A 19,947-nucleotide genomic window follows, 5' to 3' on the forward strand; every position below is an offset into this window, starting at 1 on the left:
ACGCACGGCAAAGCCCGGGTTCCGGCGATTACTCAGACGTGTCCGCCTCATGCTCCCAACAGAAAACGGCTCCACAGAGACCCCTTCTCCGGGCTCCCCCCGCACCCCCGCCAAGAGCCGCGGCTCCAGCTGCGCTCTGTGTGCACTCCTGCGGGGACGAGAGGGGCTGGAGCAGCCCCAAGAGCTGCACACGCCGGTTTCATGGGGAGCAGCTGGGGCTGTACCCAGCTCCGCTCCCGCCTCAGCGGCTGCCGGAGCCCCGCTGGCAGAACGCAAAGGCCTTGAGCGCAGAGCACGGCGCTGGGAAGCCGCTGGGAGCAACGTGGGCTGAATCCCTCCAGCCCGAGCAGCCGTACCCTCGGCCGGCATCAGCGCGGCGTGCGCTACACAAAGTGACATCCCCGAGATCACGCGTGCACACGTGTCAGCCCAACACAGCCCAGGCTGATGGACGCGTCTCCTAACGAGGGCGAGCAGAGCGCCAGCCAGCCGGGCTGAGCGGCGCCCGGAGCGCGGCTCCCTCCCACAGCCCCGCTCCGGGCTGCTGCGAGCGGAGCTGCCGCGGCCGGGCGGCACCGCGGGCAGCGGGGCGGGGGCCTGGCCCGGGGGTCTCCTCAGGGGTTTATCTCCCTTGGTTGCACTCCGCGCCACCGCCCCAGTGTGGCTGTGTCCCCCTGAGACCCCGGCCATGGCAGCCAGCGGCTTGCTCGGTGCCCGGTGTCACCAGCCCCCCGGGTGCGGGTGCCCAGGGCAGGGTGCCTGGCACGGGGCGCTCGGGGGGGGTGTCACCGGCTCCCTGGCTGCGGGGCGTCCCGCGCAGCTCCGGCTCCGTGGCGGGGCAGACGAGGAGGAGACCGGGGGAGCGCAACGGGGTCGGGCACCGCGCACCGGCGGAGCGGTGGATGGCGCACGAACGCCCGGGCACCGGGGTCCCGCCCGCCCAGCCCGGCTCCGCGACCCAGTCCCCGCGGCGCCCGAACCGCCCCGGGGTCCCCGCCCCGCCGCGGCTCCCGGTCTGGGGGCTCCCTGAACCGCTCCGCTCCGGCCGCAGGGTCCCCGCCCAGCCCCGGGCCGGGGCTGCCGCGCCTCTCCAGCTGCCCGCGCCGCCCTCGGTCCCGGTCCCGGCCCGGGTACCCCCCGCGTGCCCCCCCGGCGCTGCCGACGCAGGGAGCGGGCGCCGCAGGGCCGATGCCCACAGAGCCGAGCCCGGCCCGGCCGCCGCCCCGCCCCGCTCCGCCCCGCTCCGCTCCGCTCCGCCGCCCGCGGCCCCGTTCCCAGCCCGCCCGGTACCTGGTGCTCGGCGGTAGCGGCGCGGGTCGGACGGCGGCGGGCGCGGAGCACGGCGGGGCGGAGCCGCGCGGGATCGCCGGTACCGGGGCGGGGCCGGCGGGGGCGGAGCCGGTGGCGGCGCCGGAGCGGCGGGCGGGCGGTGGCGGTGGGGCTGCCCGGACGTGGGGCCGGGGTGCCCGCGGGGAGCCCTGCGGCGGGGAACCCGCCGTGCCCCGCAGCCCGGCACCGGCAGCCTGCCGGCCGGGCCCGGCGCACCGGGCGGTGCGGTGGCTGCACTCCCGGGGCATCCGCTGCCCCGCGGGGCTGTGCCGGGGCCGCAGCAGCTGGTGCGGTGGCTCCGGGGGGCGCTGGGCAGCGGGACTGTGCCTCGGCTGGGGCGGTCTGGGACCCTTCATGTCTATGACCGCGCGGGGGGTTTGGGGACCGTGTGCTGGGTGGCCCCTGGGACTGGTCCCCACACGTGTGCCATCCACAGGACAAGCCACATCCGTATGTGTAGCACTGCTTCCATGTGTGGCTCCCGATAATGTAATTTAAATGTAAATACAGTTTCCCCTGAAGAAGTTGTGGGCAGTGCAGGGAGTTCACCTGAATATAATTCTAGCAGCCACCAGAACAGCTCTTTCCACATGACTGAGCTAATCTCATCAAATCCCCAGAACAGCCTGTCTTGCTACAAAAGTTTCCTCCTGTGACATTCCAGCCTTGCCCCATGTCCCCTGTGGGGCTGAGCTGCACTTCTGTGCGCGGTGATGGTGGGTGATGTCCACCCCTGGCTGGCACGTGAAATGTCCCCAGAACCTCAGCCGGGGCTTGGGCTGTGCAGCTCTGCCCGGGGGCTGCACGGCTGGGCGGTGGCCGTGGGGACGGGGACCCTGACACCAGGGCCCTGTGGTGACATGGACACGAACGCTCAGGGAACGCGGGTGGATTTGTGGTATTCTCCACTTTGCCGGCGCCCGGTGCTTGCTCCCTTGCAGAGTGCGGGGTGGTGGGAGCAGGTCACGCTGCGCCGTGAGGAGGGACCCGCTCCAGCTTCCCGGAGAGCTGTGCTGGCTGGCATTCCCGGGGCAGCGGTACCTGGTGTCTGCAGGACCGCTGCGGCGCGCGCGGCCTCCCGGTGCGCAGGGGCTGCCGGCGCTGCTGCGTGCCGGCGATCAGCAGGGAAGCCGCAGCTCTGTGCCTTCACTTTGATGCTGAAAGCACTGAGATCTCTTGGGGTTTTATTTGTTCGCTTTTCACAAAATGATTCCCTGCAAACCTGCCCGTGTGCTGAGGGCAGCCAGGGCTGGTCGTGGCCACGTCCCGCAGGGATCCCCGCGCACCCTGCTGCCCTTCCCGGGGTTGCCCAGGGGCCAGGGGGTGAGCCCGGGGCCTTGATCACAGGCAGCAGCTGCTAAACCATGTCCTGAGAACCTCATGTCCGTCTGTCCAGCCCTCCAGGGATGGTGACTCCAGCACTGCCCTGGGCAGCCTGTTCCAATGCCCCACAGCCCTTTGGGGAAGAAATTGTTCCCACATCCAACCTCAACCTCCCCTGGCGCAACTTGAGGCCGTTTCCTCTGCTCCTGGCGCTTGTTCCTGGGGAGCAGAGCCCGACCCCCCTGGCTCCAAGCTCCTTTCAGGCAGTTCAGAGATCAGAAGGTCTCCTCTCAGCTCCTGTTCTCCAGCTGAACCCCCAGGTCCCTCAGCCGCTCCATCACACTTGTGCTCCAGCCCCTCACCAGCTCCGTTCCCTTCTCTCACTCGCTCCAGCACCTCAAGCCCTTTCTTGGCATGAGGGGCGCAGAGCTGCCCCAGGATTCAAGACAACAGGAGACATCAGATGCCCTCATGCCCAACCGTTGGCCCAGCTCAGCCCCAGCAGTGCCGGGTGTCCCACCGTGCTGCGGTGACCTGGTCCGTCCCAGGCTCTGGCACACCATGGCAGTTCCAGGGGGCCGGGCTGTTTTCCCTGGTGTGTGGCTCCGGTGCAGTCCGTGTGGTCCCAGCACCCTTGCTGAGGGCAAACAGCTTCTCCGCACATCGGCTGTGCCGCTGCGGTGGCTGGACCGGGTGACCGCGTGTGGGGACTCCTGACAGCGGTTCCTGACGCTTTGTCCCCAGAGCAAAGCTTCCTCAACCAGCCAATACTCAAACTGCTTGAAGTCTATTGCAGACTCAGGTTCTGCCTTAGAAGTGTGGTCAAGAACACGTGCTGTTTGGCTGAGGGGAAGCTGGACCCGCCACCCGCGCTGCTCGACGCACGGGTGCCGCAGCTGAGCAGAGCTCCGGCAGAGCCGGGTGCCCGGGCAGCCCGCGGCGCCGCCGCACGGCTCGTCTGCAGCGCAGCTGAGCACCCGCAGCAGGAGCGGGGACCGTGGCTCTGTTTGGGACCCTTTGCTGGAGGCGGTCGAGGTATATCGGCCTCCAGGCAGGAGCTGCTTGCCATTTTAGAAATGCACTTACATCCACATGTTGCCTTAAATTACCTTAAAAATTTCAGATGTACGCTGCAGCAAACATCCTAGAGAGTCACATCTGTGTCCGCTCAGCACCACAGCGGGTGTCAGAGCTGTCCCGCAGGGGCTGGCGGGGGCTGGGCTGAGCGGGCAGGAGGGGGCTCTGCAGAGCTGGGGAGGAGCGCACCGCGCCGGGCCGGGGCGCCGGAGCGGCGGGACCTGGGCTGGGAGCTGCCTGGAGCAACACGGGTGGGTGCACAGGTCCCTCAGGGCCCCTGCACGCCCTGCGGTGCCGGGCACGGGGGACACCCCGCTGTCCCCAGCACACCCCGTGGTGCCACCACCCTGACCCACCCTCTCCCCAGAGCCACTATGTGGCCTGCATGGCCGCCATCCTGAGCCAGATGGACAAGGACCACTACAGCTCCTACATCAAGACGTTCCCCTCCCAGCCCGAGCTGATGGTGAGTGCTGCTGCAGCGAGACCCGGGCGCTCCGTCACCCCGCTGCCTCCCCTCCCGTGTCCCAGCTGGGGCATCTCCCTGGTCCCAGTGCCCTGGCGCTGGCGCCGCCTGCCCCGGTCCCCGGCACAGCCCACGTCCTGGCCCGCAGAGGTGAAGCTCTCGCTGCCAGGTGGCGAGGCTGCTCCCAGCCCCGGTGCTCAGCGCAGCATCGCCCCAGGATGGTGTCCTGATGTCTCCTCCCCGCAGGACTTCCTCATGGAGACCTTCATCCTCTTCAAGGACCTGATCGGCAAGACGGTGTATCCCTGCGACTGGGTGGTGATGAACATGGTGCAGAACCGGTGAGGACCCTGGGGCCGGGAGGGACATTGGGCTGGGACATGAGGACCTGGGATCTGGGCAGGAACGGCAGCTCACGGCAGCTCGGCCGCGCCAGCCAGCCTGGGGCTGCTCAGCCCCGGTCCCCGCTCAGGCTGGCTCGGGCAGCTCTGGCCGCCCCTGCCGCCCGGGGACAGTCCGGGAGCCGGGTGGCAGAGCTGCTCTGCAGCCCCTCGCTGCGCTGGGGGTCTCCGGGGGCAGCGGGAAGCGGGTGCATGGTGTGGGTGCAGGACCGGTGCACCCCGGGGCTGCACCGCAGCGGGCGGGAGGGCCCAGCTGGGCGCGGGTGCAGGCAGGAGCACCCTGCGAGCCCCGGCGCTGCCGGGCCTGCCGCCCCGCAGCACCGCTCCTCGCCATTGCCGGGAGCCACTAGCCCGGCCCTGCCCGCGGGTCGGTGCCGCTCAGCGCCCACTCGCCCCACAGGGAGTTCCTGCGTGCCATCAACCACTTTGGCGTGACCCTCAGGGAGATGTTCCTGAGCAACAGCAGCTTCGAGCTGCAGGTGAGCGGCTGCTGCCTGTGCCTTGTGGGGACAGGGAGGGGACCCGGCCTGGCCTGCGGTGCTGCGGTGGGGGGCCAGGCTGCCCCCCCAGCCGGCCATCACCCTGTGTTTTCACTGCAGCTTTGGAACAACTATTTCCACCTGGCCGTGGCTTTCCTCACCCAGGACTCGCTGCAGCTGGAGAACTTCTCCCAGGCCAAGCGCAGCAGCATCCTGGCCAAGTGAGTCGCCGTCCCCTCGGGCAGCGCCCCAGCGCCGCACTCCGCGCCCCCGCCCTGCGCCCCGGGCTGCTGCACGCGCGGGCTGCAGGGCCGTGCTGAGCCACAGCCGTCCGGCAGGTACGGCGACATGAGAGCCGCCATCGGAGCTTCCATCCGGGACATGTGGTACAACCTAGGTGAGCCGCAGGGTGCCCGGCCGTGAGGAGGCTGGTGAGCCCCCGCAGGCTGGCAGCCATCGGCACTGTCCCCAAAACGGGGGCTGGGGAGCAGGATGTTCCGTGTGGGGCACGGGAGCCTGCAGGCGTGAGCAGGGTGTGCGAGGCTGCCGACGTGCAATCTGCGGGTGTGCAATCTGCGGGTGTGCAATCTGCGGGTATGCAATCTGCGGATGTGCAATCTGCAGGTGTGCAATCTGCGGGTGTGCAATCTGCGGGTGTGCAATCTGCAGGTGTGCAATCTGCGGGTGTGCAATCTGTGGATGTGCAATCTGCAGGTGTGCAATCTGTGGATGTGCAATCTGCGGGTGTGCAATCTGCAGGTGTGCAATCTGTGGGTGTGCAATCTGCGGGTGTGCAATCTGCAGGAGGTGTCAGCCCATGGAATGTGCACATCTGCAGGTGTGCGAGGTGCGCATGTGCGAGGTGCGGATGTGCGAGGTGCGGGTGTGCGAGGCTGTGCACATGCAAGGTGCGGGTGTGCGAGGTGCGGGTGTGCGAGGTGTGGATGTGCGAGGTGTGGGTGTGCGAGGCTGTGCGTGTGTGAGGTGTGGGTGTGCGAGGTGCAGATGTGCGAGGTGCAGGTGTGCAAGGCTGCGCGTGTGCGAGGTGTGGGTGTGCGAGGTGCGGGTGTGCGAGGCTCACAAGCTCACAGTCCCTGCGGGCAGCCTCCTCTCGGGCTGCACCTGCGCTCAGCCCTGCGTCCCCGCTCCCGGCCCCGCGGGCCCTGCTGTCTCTGCGTCCCCGCGCAGCGCAGGTCACGCTGCCGCAGCATCCCAGGGCTGGGCAGGGGGGACGCGGTACCGGGTCCTGCCACTCGCCCAGCCTGGCTGTGCCGGCTCTCCTGGCACCGCTGCCCTCCTCCGCCCCGCGCCGCCGCCCGTCGCAGCTGCGGGCCCAGGGCTGGCCCCAGGGAGCAGCCGCAGGAGCCCCCAGCCCTCCCTGCACCCCCAGGCCAGCGCAAGATCGAGTTCATCCCGGGCATGGTGGGCCCCATCCTGGAGATGACGCTGGTGCCGGAGCTGGAGCTGCGCAAGTCCACCATCCCCATCTTCTTCGACATGATGCTCTGCGAGTACGAGCTGACCCGGAGCTTCAGCCGGGTGAGCGCTGGGCTGCGGGGGCCATGGCGGGGCCAGCGCGGCCAGGTCCTGCTCCTCACGGGGTGGAACCAGCACTTTGGGGTGGGCGAGCGGTGCTCAGCCTCCCTGTCACCCTGGGATGTGGGACTGCAGGGGGCAGGACAAGGGACAGGGACACTGGAGCTGGAAGGGACACGAGAGCAGGGAGAGCCGCTGGGTGACACAGAGTTTCCCAGGGACCAGCAGGGACAGGTCTGGTGTCACTCAGCTGGTCCCTGGAAACAAGAGCAGGTGGGAGGCGAGCTCAGTATGAACTGCTGTGTTTCCACTCGTCCTCCCTCGCTGCCCTGAGCTTTCTCCATGCAAGAGGCTTCTTCAGTTCGTGCCGAGGTGGCGTTTGTCTCTGCCGAGGCAGAAGCGCTTTGCCCGTTTGGGGTGTCCCGTGGGGGGAGAGGGGCTGGGACTGTCCCCAGTGCCAGGGTAACCCGGTCCTGCCGGAGCCCCTTCCCGGCCCCGCTCGCTCCCGGCTCCGCAGCCACGGCAGCGCCGGCCTGGGCCCGGCAGGGCCAGGGGCACGAGGCATTCACAGAGGGTGGCCCTGAGCCACTCTGCTGCCGCACGGGGACCTGGGGAGCAGGATGAGACCCCTCTGTGCCGGGGCAGCCGGGGACTCGCTCCGCCTGGGAGGGGACAGAGGGACAGTCTGTGCCGCTGGGGAAGGGCCGCGGCTGTTTGGGACCCGCGCTGGCTCCAGCCGCAGCCGCTCCACCCCGGTGCCGCGGCCACGTCCAGCGGCGCAGCTGTGCCAGCCCGGGGCTGAGCCCGGCGCGCCCGCGGCCCCGCTCACGCTCGTCCGCAGTTTGAGGATGAGATCCTGCGCAAGCTGGACAGCGAGGTGGAGGGCGGCCGGGGCGACGAGCAGTACAAGCAGCTGTTCGAGAGCATGTGAGTGTGCCGGGATGCCCCCGCAGCCGCGCGCGCCCCTTCGCCGCCCACCGCGCCCCTGCCCCGGCCAGGCCCCCGGCACCGCTCCGCTGTGCTCTGGCCCCGCACACGTCTCGGGGCAGCGGGACCTGAGCAGAAAATACCTGCTGCCCAGGCAGCGACACGTCCCTTGTGCACCGGCGCTGCCCGGCCTGTCCCCAGCCCTGCCCTGCCCGTGCCGTGTCCCTGCGCCGTGTCCCTGCGCCGTGTCCCTGCGCCGTGTCCCTGCGCTGGTGACGCCCCTGCCCTGCCCCAGGTGATGCTCCTGCCCGGTGTCTGTCACAGACCGGAGTGCGGGGCAGCTGGGGCCATCGGGCGCCTCCCCAGCCCTGCGGTGGCTGCTGGGGACAGCGCGGTCCTGGCTCTGTGTGCTGCAGACCAGCTGTTGCTTTTTGACCCTCCTCGGGGGGTCCTGCCCCCCCAGCACCTCGAGGCACGGAGCCGGGGCACTGCTGGGATGGCTGTGGAGCTGAGCGTGCGCCAGACCAGAGCCTCCTGTTGTCCCCAGCCTGCTCAGCTGCTGCCGGGGACACCCCGAGCTGGCCAAGCCTGGGGAGAACTTTGTGGCGCTGGTAACTGGGCTCCTGGAGCGGCTCCTTGACTACCGGGCGGTGATGAACGACGAGAACAAAACCTACAGCATGAGCTGCACCGTCAACCTCCTGGTGGGCACCTCCCCGTCCCCCAGCGCCCCAGCGCCAGCGGGGCTCAGCCCCACGTGCCCCAGGTCCCGCGGTGGCCCTGGCAGAGCAGGGATGGGTTACACACGGTGCCCCCGTGGGACGGTCCCGGCCGCACCGTGACCCGGAGCGAAGCGCGGGCGGTGCAGCACGTGCCCCCCGGCGCTGCTGACGGAGCCCCGTCTGCTTTTCCCCAGAACTTCTACAAGGAGATCGACCGCCAGGCCATGTACATCAGGTGAGCACGGCCGCGGGGAGCCCGGCGGCGCCGGGGGGTCCCTGCGCTCCACGCTGCCCCACCCGCGCCCACACCGGCCGCTGTGCCCCGCGCACGGTCCCGCACCCCAGGTACCTGTACAAGCTGAAGGACTTGCACATCAGCTACGAGAACTACACGGAGGGAGCCTACACCCTGCTGCTGCACGCCCGGCTGCTCAAGGTGGGCACGGGGGGACATGGGGGCTGCAGTCGACGTGGGGCGTGTGGGGGGACCTAGGGGTGCAGGGGCTCGGCGTGACAGCCCCCCCGCCTCTGCAGTGGTCGGACGAGGCAAACACAGCCCCCATGCAGGGCTTGCACAGCCCCAGCCTGCGCACCCAGCGCCAGCTGAAGGAGTTTTTGTACAACCAGATCATCAACTACTTCGACCAGGGCAAGGTAAGCGCGGCGTGCACCGCGGCAGCCCCTGGCCCTGTCCCGCCCGGCTCCTTGGCCACCACTGGCCCCTGCGCCGAGCCCCCCAACCTCAGCACAGGCCACACACCACCCGCTGCCGGGGGGCTGGATGGTCCCCGCGCTGCCCAGCTGCTGCAGCTGTCCTTCCCACCCACCCCATCCCACCCCATCCCATCCCCATCCCATCCCACCCCATCCCATTCCATCCCACCTCATCCCATCCTGCCTCATCCCATCCCACTCCACCCCATCCCATCCCACCCCCTCCCACCCCAGCCCAGCCCAGCCCAGCCCCTGTATGGCCCGGGCCAGCAGAGGGACACCCAGCAGCGGGTTTTGCGTGTGGCGGGGGCTCTGGTGCTGGCACAGCAGAAGCCACGTCCTGCTGCCCGCCGGCCCCAGCCGGACCAGCACGGGCTGGTCTGCTCTGGAGGGCCCTGCCCCGCCACAGCTCACCCCGCACCGCGGGCGCCCGCCCCCCCGCAGATGTGGGAGGAGGCCATCCACATCTGCAAGGAGCTGGCGGAGCAGTACGAGAGCGAAGTCTTTGACTATGAGATGCTGAGTGACATCCTGGTGGGTGCCCGTGGGTGGGGGATGCGAGCCATGGGGGCTGCAGGGCTCCGTCCCACGGCACCCCGGCCCCACTCCTGCCCCTGTCCCTGCAGCAGCGGGAGGCCAAGTTCTACGAGAAGATCCTGAAGGTGCTGCGGCCCAGCCCGGACTACTTCGCCGTGGGCTACTATGGCCAAGGCTTCCCCACCTTCCTGCGGGTGAGGGCGCCGGGCTGCACCGGGCCAGCACCGGGCCAGCACCGGGCCAGCAGACACACACACACCTGCAGCCACACACACACACACCTGCAGACACACACACACCTGCAGACACACACACACACACACACCTGCAGCCACACACACACCTGCAGACACACACACACACACACACCTGCAGCCACACACACACCTGCAGACACACACACACACACACACACACACACCTGCAGACACACACACACACACACCTGCAGACACACACACACACACACACACCTGCAGCCACACACACACACACACACACCTGCAGACACACACACACACACCTGCAGACACACACACACACACACCTGCAGCCACACACACACACACACACACCTGCAGACACACACACACACACCTGCAGACACACACACACACACACCTGCAGACACACACACACACACCTGCAGACACACACACACACACCTGCAGCCACACACACACACACCTGCAGACACACACACACACACACACCTGCAGACACACACACACATCTGCAGACACACACACACACACACCTGCAGACACACACACACACACCTGCAGCCACACACACACCTGCAGCCACACACACACACACACACCTGCAGACACACACACACACACACCTGCAGACACACACACACCTGCAGCCACACACACACCTGCAGCCACACACACACACACACCTGCAGCCACACACACACACACCTGCAGCCACACACACACACACCTGCAGCCACACACACACACACCTGCAGCCACACACACACACACACCTGCAGACACACACACACACACCTGCAGCCACACACACACACACCTGCAGCCACACACACACACACCTGCAGCCACACACACACCTGCAGCCACACACACACCTGCAGCCACACACACACACACCTGCAGCCACACACACACACACACACCTGCACACCTGCGGATGAAAGCAGAGTCCCCCCCATTCACTGCTGCCACATTCCATAGGTTTTTAATCCACTCATGTACCAGTAACCTGGCGTGCTCGCTGGCTCTCCTCCATCGCAGTGTTTGTCCTTATCTTCCCACCCGCTGTAACAGCTGCGGTGAGGGCGTCATCGTTGTCATCGAGGTCACAGCGGGTGCCAGGGGCTCTGTGCTTCCTCTGAGTGGGTTTCTGTATCCACCGACCACAGACCCCGGTCGCTCTGTGCGCAGCCACAGATGGTCCCTGCAGACCCTCGGCTGCCCGAGCCAGCCCCCCGGGCTCACTGCGGGCAGGGGGCTCAGCACTGTCAGCACCTGCCCCCGGGCTCACTGCGGGCAGGGGGCTCAGCACTGTCAGCACCTGCCCCTGCCCCTGGGCTCACTGTGGGCTGGGGGCTCAGCATTGTCAGCACCTGCCCCCGGGCTCACTGTGGGCTGGGGGCTCAGCATTGTCAGCACCTGCCCCCGGGCTCACTGTGGGCTGGGGGCTCAGCACTGTCAGCACCTGCCCCCGGGCTCACTGCGGGCAGGGGGCTCAGCACTGTCAGCACCTGCCCCCGGGCTCACTGTGGGCAGGGGGCTCAGCATTGTCAGCACCTGCCCCCGGGCTCACTGTGGGCTGGGGGCTCAGCACTGTCAGCACCTGCCGCCGGGCTCACTGCGGGCGGGGGGCTCAGCACTGTCAGCACCTGCCCCCGGGCTCACTGTGGGCTGGGGGCTCAGCACTGTCAGCACCTGCCCCCGGGCTCACTGTGGGCTGGGGGCTCAGCACTGTCAGCACCTGCCCCCGGGCTCACTGTGGGCTGGGGGCTCAGCACTGTCAGCACCTGCCCCCGGGCTCACTGTGGGCTGGGGGCTCAGCACTGTCAGCACCTGCCGCCGGGCTCACTGCGGGCGGGGGGCTCAGCATTGTCAGCACCTGCCGCCGGGCTCACTGCGGGCGGGGGGCTCAGCATTGTCAGCACCTGCCGCCGGGCTCACCGCAGCTGAGCACGGTGAGGGCGTCGCAGCGCTGGGACCCGCTGCCGCCTTCCTCCCCCCAGAACAAGGTCTTCATCTACCGGGGCAAGGAGTACGAGCGGCGGGAGGACTTCGAGCTGCGGCTGCTGAGCCCCTTCCCCAACGCTGAGAAGCTGACGACCACGTCTCCACCTGGACAGGACGTCACCGGCTCCCCGGGCCAGTGTATCCTCCGAGCGCGGGGACGGGGTGGGCGGGCGGCTCGCTCCCTCTGCCATTGCCCCCACGCGGGTCCCGCACGCCCCCGGGATGCCCCGGGCCCCTCTCCCCGCAGCCCCGTCCCCGCGGCGGTGCCCGTGGCTCCTTCACTCCCGCAGACATCCAGTGCTTCACCGTGCAGCCCGCGGAGGACACCAAGGGCCGGTTCAAGGACCGGAGCATCCCGGAGCAGATCACCAAGTGAGTGCCCAGCACCGCGGGGCTGCGCTGGCTCTGCGCGGGGGGGGAGGCGAGGGGGGAACCTCCGCCGCCTTTCGCCCTTTCCCTCCCCACAGTTTCTATAAAGCCAACCACGTCCAGAAGTTCAGCTACTCACGGCCCTTCAAGAAAGGCCCAAAGGATCCAGACAATGAATTTGCAGTGAGTGCTGGGACCCCTGGCTGGGGGGACGGGGAGAGCTGGGGGGACCCGCGCGGAACCAGGTGTCCGGAGGAAGGGGGATGCAGGAGAGACAGCGGGTGCCCCGGTCCTGCGCCTGTGGGGAGGGGGAGCGGGACCCCCGGGCGCACGGGGAGCCCAGGGTGTCCCAGGGTGACGGGGAGGAGGGCGGGGTAACAACTGCCCTCCCCGCAGAACATGTGGATCGAGCGCACGACCTTCGTAACGGCGTACCCGCTGCCCGGCATCCTGCGCTGGTTCGCGGTGACGTCCACCACCACGGTGAGGGGCTGCGGGGGCGGGGCCCTGCCGGGCAGCAGCACGAACCCCAGGCACAGCCCCCAGCCCCTTCCAGGCTTCCCCAGCTCAGGAAGCTGGAGCCAGAGCACGGGACCGTGTCCTGCTGTGCCCGCAGCACTGACCCTGCCCGCAGCACTGACCCTGCCTGCAGCACTGACCCTGCCCGCACTGGCCCTGCCTGCAGCACTGACCCTGCCCACACTGATCCTGCCTGCAGCACTGATCCTGCCTGCAGCACTGACCCTGCCTGCAGCACTGACCCTGCCTGCAGCACTGATCCTGCCTGCAGCACTGACCCTGCCTGCAGCACTGACCCTGCCCGCAGCACTGACCCTGCCCGCAGCACTGACCCTGCCTGCAGCACTGACCCTGCCTGCAGCACTGACCCTGCCCATAGCACTGACCCTGCCTGCACTGACCCTGCCCGCAGCACTGACCCTGCCCGCAGCACTGACCCTGCCCATAGCACTGACCCTGCCTGCACTGACCCTGCCCGCAGCACTGACCCTGCCCGCAGCACTGACCCTGCCTGCAGCACTGACCCTGCCCATAGCACTGACCCTGCCTGCACTGACCCTGCCCGCAGCACTGACCCTGCCCGCACTGACCCTGCCTGCAGCACTGACCCTGCCCGCACTGACCCTGCCCGCAGCACTGACCCTGTCTGCACTGACCCTGTCTGCACTGACCCTGCCCGCAGCACTGACCCTGCCCGCAGCACTGATCCTGCCCGCAGCACTGACCCTGCCCGCACTGACCCTGCCCGCAGCACTGACCCTGCCCGCAGCACTGACCCTGCCCGCACTGACCCTGCCCGCACTGACCCTGCCTGCAGCACTGACCCTGCCTGCACTGACCCTGCCTGCAGCACTGACCCTGCCTGCAGCACTGACCCTGCCCGCACTGACCCTGCCCGCAGCACTGACCCTGTCTGCACTGACCCTGCCCATAGCACTGACCCTGCCCGCAGCACTGACCCTGCCCGCAGCACTGACCCTGCCCGCACTGACCCTGCCCGCAGCACTGACCCTGCCCATAGCACTGACCCTGCCCGCAGCACTGATCCTGCCCACAGCCTGCGCTTGGAGCTGGGGACCAGCCTGTCCAGTGCTTCCCCGTGAGCCCTCGGCTCAACTCCAGCAGTCGGTCCTGGGGCTCCGAGGGGCTTTGGGGGGTAGACGTGCAGCCCCGGGGCCCGGGAGAGCCCCAGTGCCACCAAGGGCACGACGGGCCAGTCTCTGGGTCGGGCTGCTGACCTTCCCTTCGGGGCACAGACCGTCATCTCCCCCCTGGAAAACGCCATCGAGACCATGATGAAAACAAATGAGAAAATTATGAGCGAGATCAATCGGCATCAGAGCGACCCCAGCCTGCCCATCAACCCGCTCTCCATGCTGCTCAACGGCATCGTGGACCCCGCTGTCATGGGCGGCTTCGCCAAGTACGAGACGGTGAGGACACGGGGCTGCACGGGCACGCTGGGGGCTGGCCGCCGCAGGCACTGGCACCGCCGCGTGCCCGCCCTGCCCGCCCTGCCCGCCCGCAGCACCGACGCCCTTGCAGGCCTTCTTCCAGGAGTCCTACCTGCAGGAGCACCCCGGGGATGAGGGGAACATCGAGAAGCTGAAGGACCTGATCGCCTGGCAGGTACAGCCCCAGCACCCCTGCAGCACCAGAGGGACGGCTGCCCCGGCGCCCCTGTCCCGGGGAGCCCCCGAGCCCAGGCGGACCCCCCGCCCCCCGCAGGCCCCGCTGCTGGCCGAGGGGATCCGCATCCACAGGCGGAAGGTGACGGAGGACCTGCGGCCCTTCCACGAGCGCATGGAGCAGTGCTTCACGCAGCTGCGCGCCAAGGTGGAGAGCCAGTACGGGGTGCGGGAGATGGTGAGTGCCAGCGCTCAGTGCGGCACAACCGGGGCTGGACGGGGGTGCGCGGCCCCCATGGGATGACACCGGACAAGCCGCCGCGGGTCTGGGCCAGCGGGGAGCAGCTCGACGGGGCTGCGGCAGCGGCAGGGCAGGCGGAGGGGCCCCGCGCACGGGGGTCGCCGGGGTGCCCGCCGGCAGGCGGCAGCGCCGTGGCGCGGCAGCGGCGGCACTGCTGGCCCTGGCTGAGCTGCGGGAGGGCGGGGAGGCTCCGCAGCGCCTCCCTCCGGGCTCTCGGGCTCCCTGTGCTCCCAGGTCTGCTTCGAGGACCGTCGGAGCGGACGCCCCCGGTCCATGGCGTGGGGAGCCGACTGGGACCGGCTGAGCAACGCTGGGGACAGGCGAGTGCTGCGCGGGGCGCGCTGGCCCCAGGACACGCTATCCCCACCCCCACCCCGCTGGGCCATCCTCACTCCCCCCCGCCCCGAGCGCTTCTCCCACCTCCCCGGCCCTCCAGCTCCCTTCATGCCAAACCACGTCTCGGGGCTCCATCCTGCCCTGCTGCCGCAGCGGCTCTGTGCTGTGCAGGGGGAACGGGCGCAGACACCCCATGTGCGCTCCCAGGCTCGCCTGGACACCGGTGGCACCTGAGCCATCCGCGCTTGTCCCCTCCAAGCACCCGCTGCTGAGCTGTGCCGGGGCTGGTGCCGGTGCCGGCCCGCGTGTCCCCAGCTCCCGCTGCCCCCGGCCTGCCCCCCCTCACTAGCCACAGTCGCTCCGCAGCGCAGAGACGCCCCCGACCCCAAAGCCGGCCCCTCGCACCCCCGAGAGTGAGGACTGCAGGAGCGAGCGCAGAGAGAACCGCTCCAGCACCTTCTTCGGGTACCGCCGGCAGGACCCACGCCCGTCCATCTCGGAGCTGCCCGAGCCCCAGGTGATGCTCAGCACCGCCCGGGCATCCTGCTGCGCCCGGGGCCTGGGGACAGGCGGGAACCCTGTGCTGCAGCAGAGCCGGGGGCTCAGGAGCCCCAGGGCTGCAGGCGCGGGGGAGCTGCGGTACAGCCCGGCCCCGAGGCGCTGAACGCCCCTGTGCGCCAGGACGAGAAGCGGAGACGGTCCCGCAACGTGAGCGAGAGCAGCCCCGGCAGCCCTGACGGGAAACAGCCGCAGCCCAGCGCCGCAGGTAACCCCGCGCCCCCACTGCCTTCCCAGTGCCGAGCTGGCCCCGGCAGCCTCGGACACACCGACTGCCCCCCGGGGCGCCGGTCCGGCCGCTCTGCCCAGCTTCCCCACGCAGGGCTGGCCCCGGCCCCGGCGCCGGCCCCCACCGGCTTCGGCGGCCGCATGAGGAGCGCCAGCCGGGCGCCCCCGCCGCCCCGCAGGATCAGCCCCACCGTGTACGAGACGTTCCTGGAGCTCAGCGACACGGCGGGGAAGGTACCGCCCGGCCCCTCCGGCCCCCCGGCCCCTGTCCCCCGGTCGCCCCCGGTAACCGCCGCTCTGCCCGCAGCCGCCCGCGCCGCCCTCGGCGGAGGGAAACAAAGGGCTGAAGTCGCCGCCGCCGCCGCCGCCCAAGTCCAGGCGGCTGTCCCAGCTCTGACCCGCTGCCGGCGCCGGGACAAACGGCGCTACCCGACCTGCCCGACGCGGCCCCGCAGCCCCGCTGCGCCACACAGCACAGGACCCCCGCGTGTCCCGGCCCCCGGGCGGCTCAGGGCACCGCTGCCCCAAGCTCCGGCCATTGCCCCCCCGGTGTCCCCAGTGCCGGGACCACCCCGTCCCACACGCACATCGCCCCCGCACGGCCCTGGGGCCGCGCTCCCCTCCTGCCCTGCAGCGGGACATGTCCCCATGCAGAGCGGCGCTGAGCTCCCCCCAGCCCCTCCAGTGTGATCGCACTGCACCAAGGACACCCGTCTGTCTGTCTGTCCGCCCCCGCACCCCAACCTGCCCGCAGACCCACCACGCGCACGACACCCGAGCTCCTCCCGCCCCTGCTCTGCACCTGCGGCAGCTGCAGCCCACAGCCGCCCCGTCCCGCGGCCCCGTCCCACGGCCGCCCCGTCCCACTGCCGCCCCGTCCCACTGCCGCCTCGTCCCGCGGCCCCGTCCCACTGCCGCCCCGTCCCACGGCCCTGGGCAAACACTCCCGCCCGGTGGCCCTGGGCAGCGCCACCTCTGGACGGGGCCGGCTCTGGGGCCGGGCTCTGGTGCTGCAATCGCCTGCACCGGGACGGTGCTGCTGCCCCGGCCACCTGCGCTGCCCACCTGCTTGCAGCAGGATGCGGCCATGGCCGCAGCCAGCTAATAAAGGACTTGCAGATCAGCCGGGCACTGCGTGGTGGGGCTGAACGCCCTGTGTGAGCCTCAGCACCATCCCCACCCATGCACAGCTCAGCCGGGGCCTCTCCGCAGTTGGGCAGCACCCAGCACCCCCAGAGCACCAAGGCAGGGAGAGCCCACGGGGCCCCGGCGCGCGCTCCTCTGCCGCGGCCGGGCTGTGCCGGGCCCGGGGCTGCCGACACTGCTCTGCCTGCCGAGCTGGCACAGGCTCTTTATTCACATGAGGTGTTGCAGGCTCAGGAATCGTATTTACAGTCTTGTGCTAAAGAGAAGGGACCTGGACCCGTACCCGAGGGCTGGGGAGGGTGGGGCTGCCTGCGGCAGGGAGCTGCCATCGGCAGGACCTGGACCTGTCTACGTGGGGGTCACCTCCCTGGACCAGGGCTAAAAAGGGACAAGGGAGATGCCGCCGTGTGCCGCAACGCGGAGTCTGGGAGCAGCCGGGCTGCGCTGGTGCCCGGTTCCCTCCACACAGAGCGGGGCCGCCGTCCTCGCTGAGCCCGGCTCTTCACAGCGGGTTTGCCGAGGAGGCTGCCAGCCGCTTCCCGATGTAGATCCTGCGGCGGGGAGAGCGGCTGTGAGGCGCCCGCGTGGGACAGGCACCTGCACGGGACAGCGACCCGCGTGGGGACAGTGACCCGCGTGGGGACAGTGACCCGCGTGGGACAGGCACCTGCACGGGACAGCGACCCGCGTGGGGACAGTGACCCACGTGGGGACAGTGACCCACGTGGGACAGGCACCTGCACGGGACAGCGACCCGCGTGGGGACAGCGACCCGCGTGGGGACAGCGACCCGCGTGGGGACAGTGACCCGCGTGGGGACAGCGACCCGCGTGGGACAGGCACCTGCACAGGACAGCGACCCGCGTGGGGACAGTGACCCGCGTGGGGACAGTGACCTGCATGGGGTCAGGCACCTGCAGGGCGACAGGAACCCACGCAGGGACAGGCACGCCAGCCTCGGCGGGCCAGCAGTGACAGGAGAGGGCAGCAGCCACAGGAAAGACCGTGGCTGTTGGGAGCAGCGGTGCAGAACAGCACCCACGGACCCACACCCAGACACGCTCCCCCGGCCCCACGGACACCGCCCCGGGTTGGGGCCAGGCCCCCTGGCAGCGCAGGCAGCGCCAGGCTCGTCCCACTGCACCGCGGGGCCAGCCCCGGCCTGCGCCGCCCGCAGCACCGTCGGAACCTCACCCCAGGCCCAGGGTCAGCACGTGGCTGAGCAGCAGCGAGGGGATGAAGAGCAGCAGCAGCTCCGAACTGAAAAGTCTCTTCTTCCTCCCCACTGCACCTCCCTGCAGGCTCCACAGCGCCGGCTGGGGGGAGCACACAAAGGCAAACTCCCTGGGGAAAGCGCACGGTTAAGGGGGCAGGAGGAGCGAGGGCAGAGCACACAGGAGGGCACGGGGACAGCAGGACAGGGTGACGGGGCCGACAGCGAGGCTGTGATCTGCTGGCGGGGTCCCGGGCCTTACTTTGGGGAGAGATGCAGTGGGCGGCGGGCACAGGTCCTGGTCAGGGATGCTGGCAGGTGTTGCTCCCTCCGGTCGGCTTCCTCCGGCACGTCCTGCTGGAAGGAGGCGCAGGGCAGGTGAGGGCAGCGGCATGGCCGGCGCGGTGGGGACACCGCGCGGGGGGGACACAGCGCGGCGGGGACATGGCACAGCGGGCACACAGCGCAGGGGGACACGGCGCGGCGGGGACATGGCACAGCGGAGACACAGCGCAGGGGGACACGGCGCGGCGGGGACACAGCGCGGGGGGACACAGCGCGGGGGGACACAGCGCGGGGGGACACAGCGCGGGGGGGACACAGCGCGGGGGGGACACAGCATGGGGGGACACAGCGCGGCGGGGACACGGCGCGGCGGGGACACGGCGCGGGGGGACAGCCCTCACCTGCCGCACGTCGGGCCAGCCGGGACGGGGCTGGCCGCGAGGAGGGGGCCGCTCGCTCTCCCGCCCGGCGCCGTCGCCGTCCCGGGCCCTGGAGCCCAGCGCCAGCAGGGCCCTGCAAACACAGCGCGCTGTCACGGTCCGGCGGGGCCGCCCGGCGGGCGGGGCTGCAGGCGCGCGGGCTCCTCGCGCTCACCCGTCACCGCTGTCCGGCTCCAGCTGGGCCTCCAGCAGCATCTGCTCCACGTCGGCGTGGCAGGAGGAGAACCGCCCGGGCTCCGGGCGCGCTGGGGCACAGCGCAGCTCCACCCAGGAGCCTGGGGGGCCGTCAGCCCACACAGCCCCCGCACCCCCCCGGCACCGCTGCCCGGGACCACGGGAGCACCGGGACCCGACCCGGGACATCGGCCCCCCAGCGTGCCCAGGGCTGCTCCCCGGCCCCCAGTGCCACCTGCAGTGCCCCCGTTAATCCGCCCCCCACCCCGCAGCGCGCGTCCCCCCACGGAACCGCATCCCCCGCGCAGCCATCCCGGGACCCCGGTGCGTGTCAGCCCGCCCAGGACTCCCGCTGGCCCAGACCCCCCGCCCGGCGATCCCCCGGCCCCGACACCGCGTCACGCCGGCCCGCCCGGGACCCCCACCCCACCCCACCCCGTCCCATCCCATCCCATCCCATCCCATCCCATCCCATCCCATCCCACCCATCCCATTCCACCCCATCCCCATTCCACCCCATCCCCATCCCACCCCATCCCCATCCCCACCCCATCCCCCCCCATCCATCCCATCCCCCCCCATCCCCATCCACCCCACCCCATCCCACCCCCCCCCATCCCCACTCCCATCCTCCCCCATCCCATCCCCCCCTGCCCCCCCCCACCCCACGGACCGTCGTCGCCGGCGCGCGCCATGGCCCCGCGGGTGCCGCCGCGCTCAGCCAGTCACGTGACGCCCGCGAGCCCCCATGTAAATAAAACCACCAGCACCGGGAGCCCGTGTCTTAAAAGGGCACCGGCCGCGTCCAGTGGGGCCCGCGGGGTCCGCAGCTGGGCGGGAGCGAGGGGAACGCCGGCCCCCCACGCGGTTCCCGGCCAGCACCGCCCCGACGCCGCGCCCGCCCGCCGCCCATTCCCCGGCGCGGGAGGGGCCGGCCCCATCGCATTGCCCCTTTAAGCGGCGCCTACGTGCGGCGCGCGATCGGGCGGCAGCCGCGACGCGTGCGGC

At 70.3% G+C, this 19,947-nt stretch overlaps 2 protein-coding genes across 2 annotated transcripts in view; one reads left to right on the plus strand and one right to left on the minus strand.

The window, feature by feature from the left end:
- Positions 1–16,078, plus strand: part of LOC308040078 (dedicator of cytokinesis protein 2-like) — a gene marked incomplete at both ends in the record, with an annotated part of 67,270 nt that extends 51,192 nt beyond the window's left edge. Inside the window, 24 exons of the mRNA XM_080343888.1 lie at positions 4,097–4,195; positions 4,442–4,536; positions 4,997–5,075; positions 5,196–5,296; positions 5,414–5,472; positions 6,466–6,614; positions 7,453–7,538; positions 8,086–8,242; positions 8,455–8,495; positions 8,606–8,696; positions 8,795–8,914; positions 9,419–9,508; positions 9,601–9,705; positions 11,739–11,880; positions 12,033–12,114; positions 12,210–12,294; positions 12,508–12,594; positions 13,887–14,063; positions 14,176–14,259; positions 14,359–14,496; positions 14,794–14,879; positions 15,262–15,412; positions 15,577–15,915; positions 15,989–16,078. Of these exons, the coding sequence (XP_080200014.1) occupies positions 4,097–4,195; positions 4,442–4,536; positions 4,997–5,075; positions 5,196–5,296; positions 5,414–5,472; positions 6,466–6,614; positions 7,453–7,538; positions 8,086–8,242; positions 8,455–8,495; positions 8,606–8,696; positions 8,795–8,914; positions 9,419–9,508; positions 9,601–9,705; positions 11,739–11,880; positions 12,033–12,114; positions 12,210–12,294; positions 12,508–12,594; positions 13,887–14,063; positions 14,176–14,259; positions 14,359–14,496; positions 14,794–14,879; positions 15,262–15,412; positions 15,577–15,915; positions 15,989–16,078 (2,733 nt within the window). The remainder of the gene's footprint in view (positions 1–4,096; positions 4,196–4,441; positions 4,537–4,996; positions 5,076–5,195; positions 5,297–5,413; positions 5,473–6,465; positions 6,615–7,452; positions 7,539–8,085; positions 8,243–8,454; positions 8,496–8,605; positions 8,697–8,794; positions 8,915–9,418; positions 9,509–9,600; positions 9,706–11,738; positions 11,881–12,032; positions 12,115–12,209; positions 12,295–12,507; positions 12,595–13,886; positions 14,064–14,175; positions 14,260–14,358; positions 14,497–14,793; positions 14,880–15,261; positions 15,413–15,576; positions 15,916–15,988) is intronic.
- Positions 16,079–17,027: 949 nt separating this feature from the next.
- On the minus strand, positions 17,028–19,892 carry LOC308040014 (BCL2/adenovirus E1B 19 kDa protein-interacting protein 3-like). The gene is given in 7 exon segments (XM_080343823.1): positions 17,028–17,378; positions 18,022–18,171; positions 18,303–18,397; positions 18,727–18,838; positions 18,920–19,040; positions 19,613–19,662; positions 19,664–19,892. Coding segments are annotated over 7 exon segments (603 nt in total). The 5' UTR covers positions 19,690–19,892; the 3' UTR covers positions 17,028–17,329.
- Positions 19,893–19,947: the final 55 nt, after the last annotated feature.

Source organism: Nesoenas mayeri (assembly GCF_963082525.1).
Source record: "Nesoenas mayeri genome assembly, chromosome: 4".
Taxonomy (NCBI): domain Eukaryota; kingdom Metazoa; phylum Chordata; class Aves; order Columbiformes; family Columbidae; genus Nesoenas; species Nesoenas mayeri.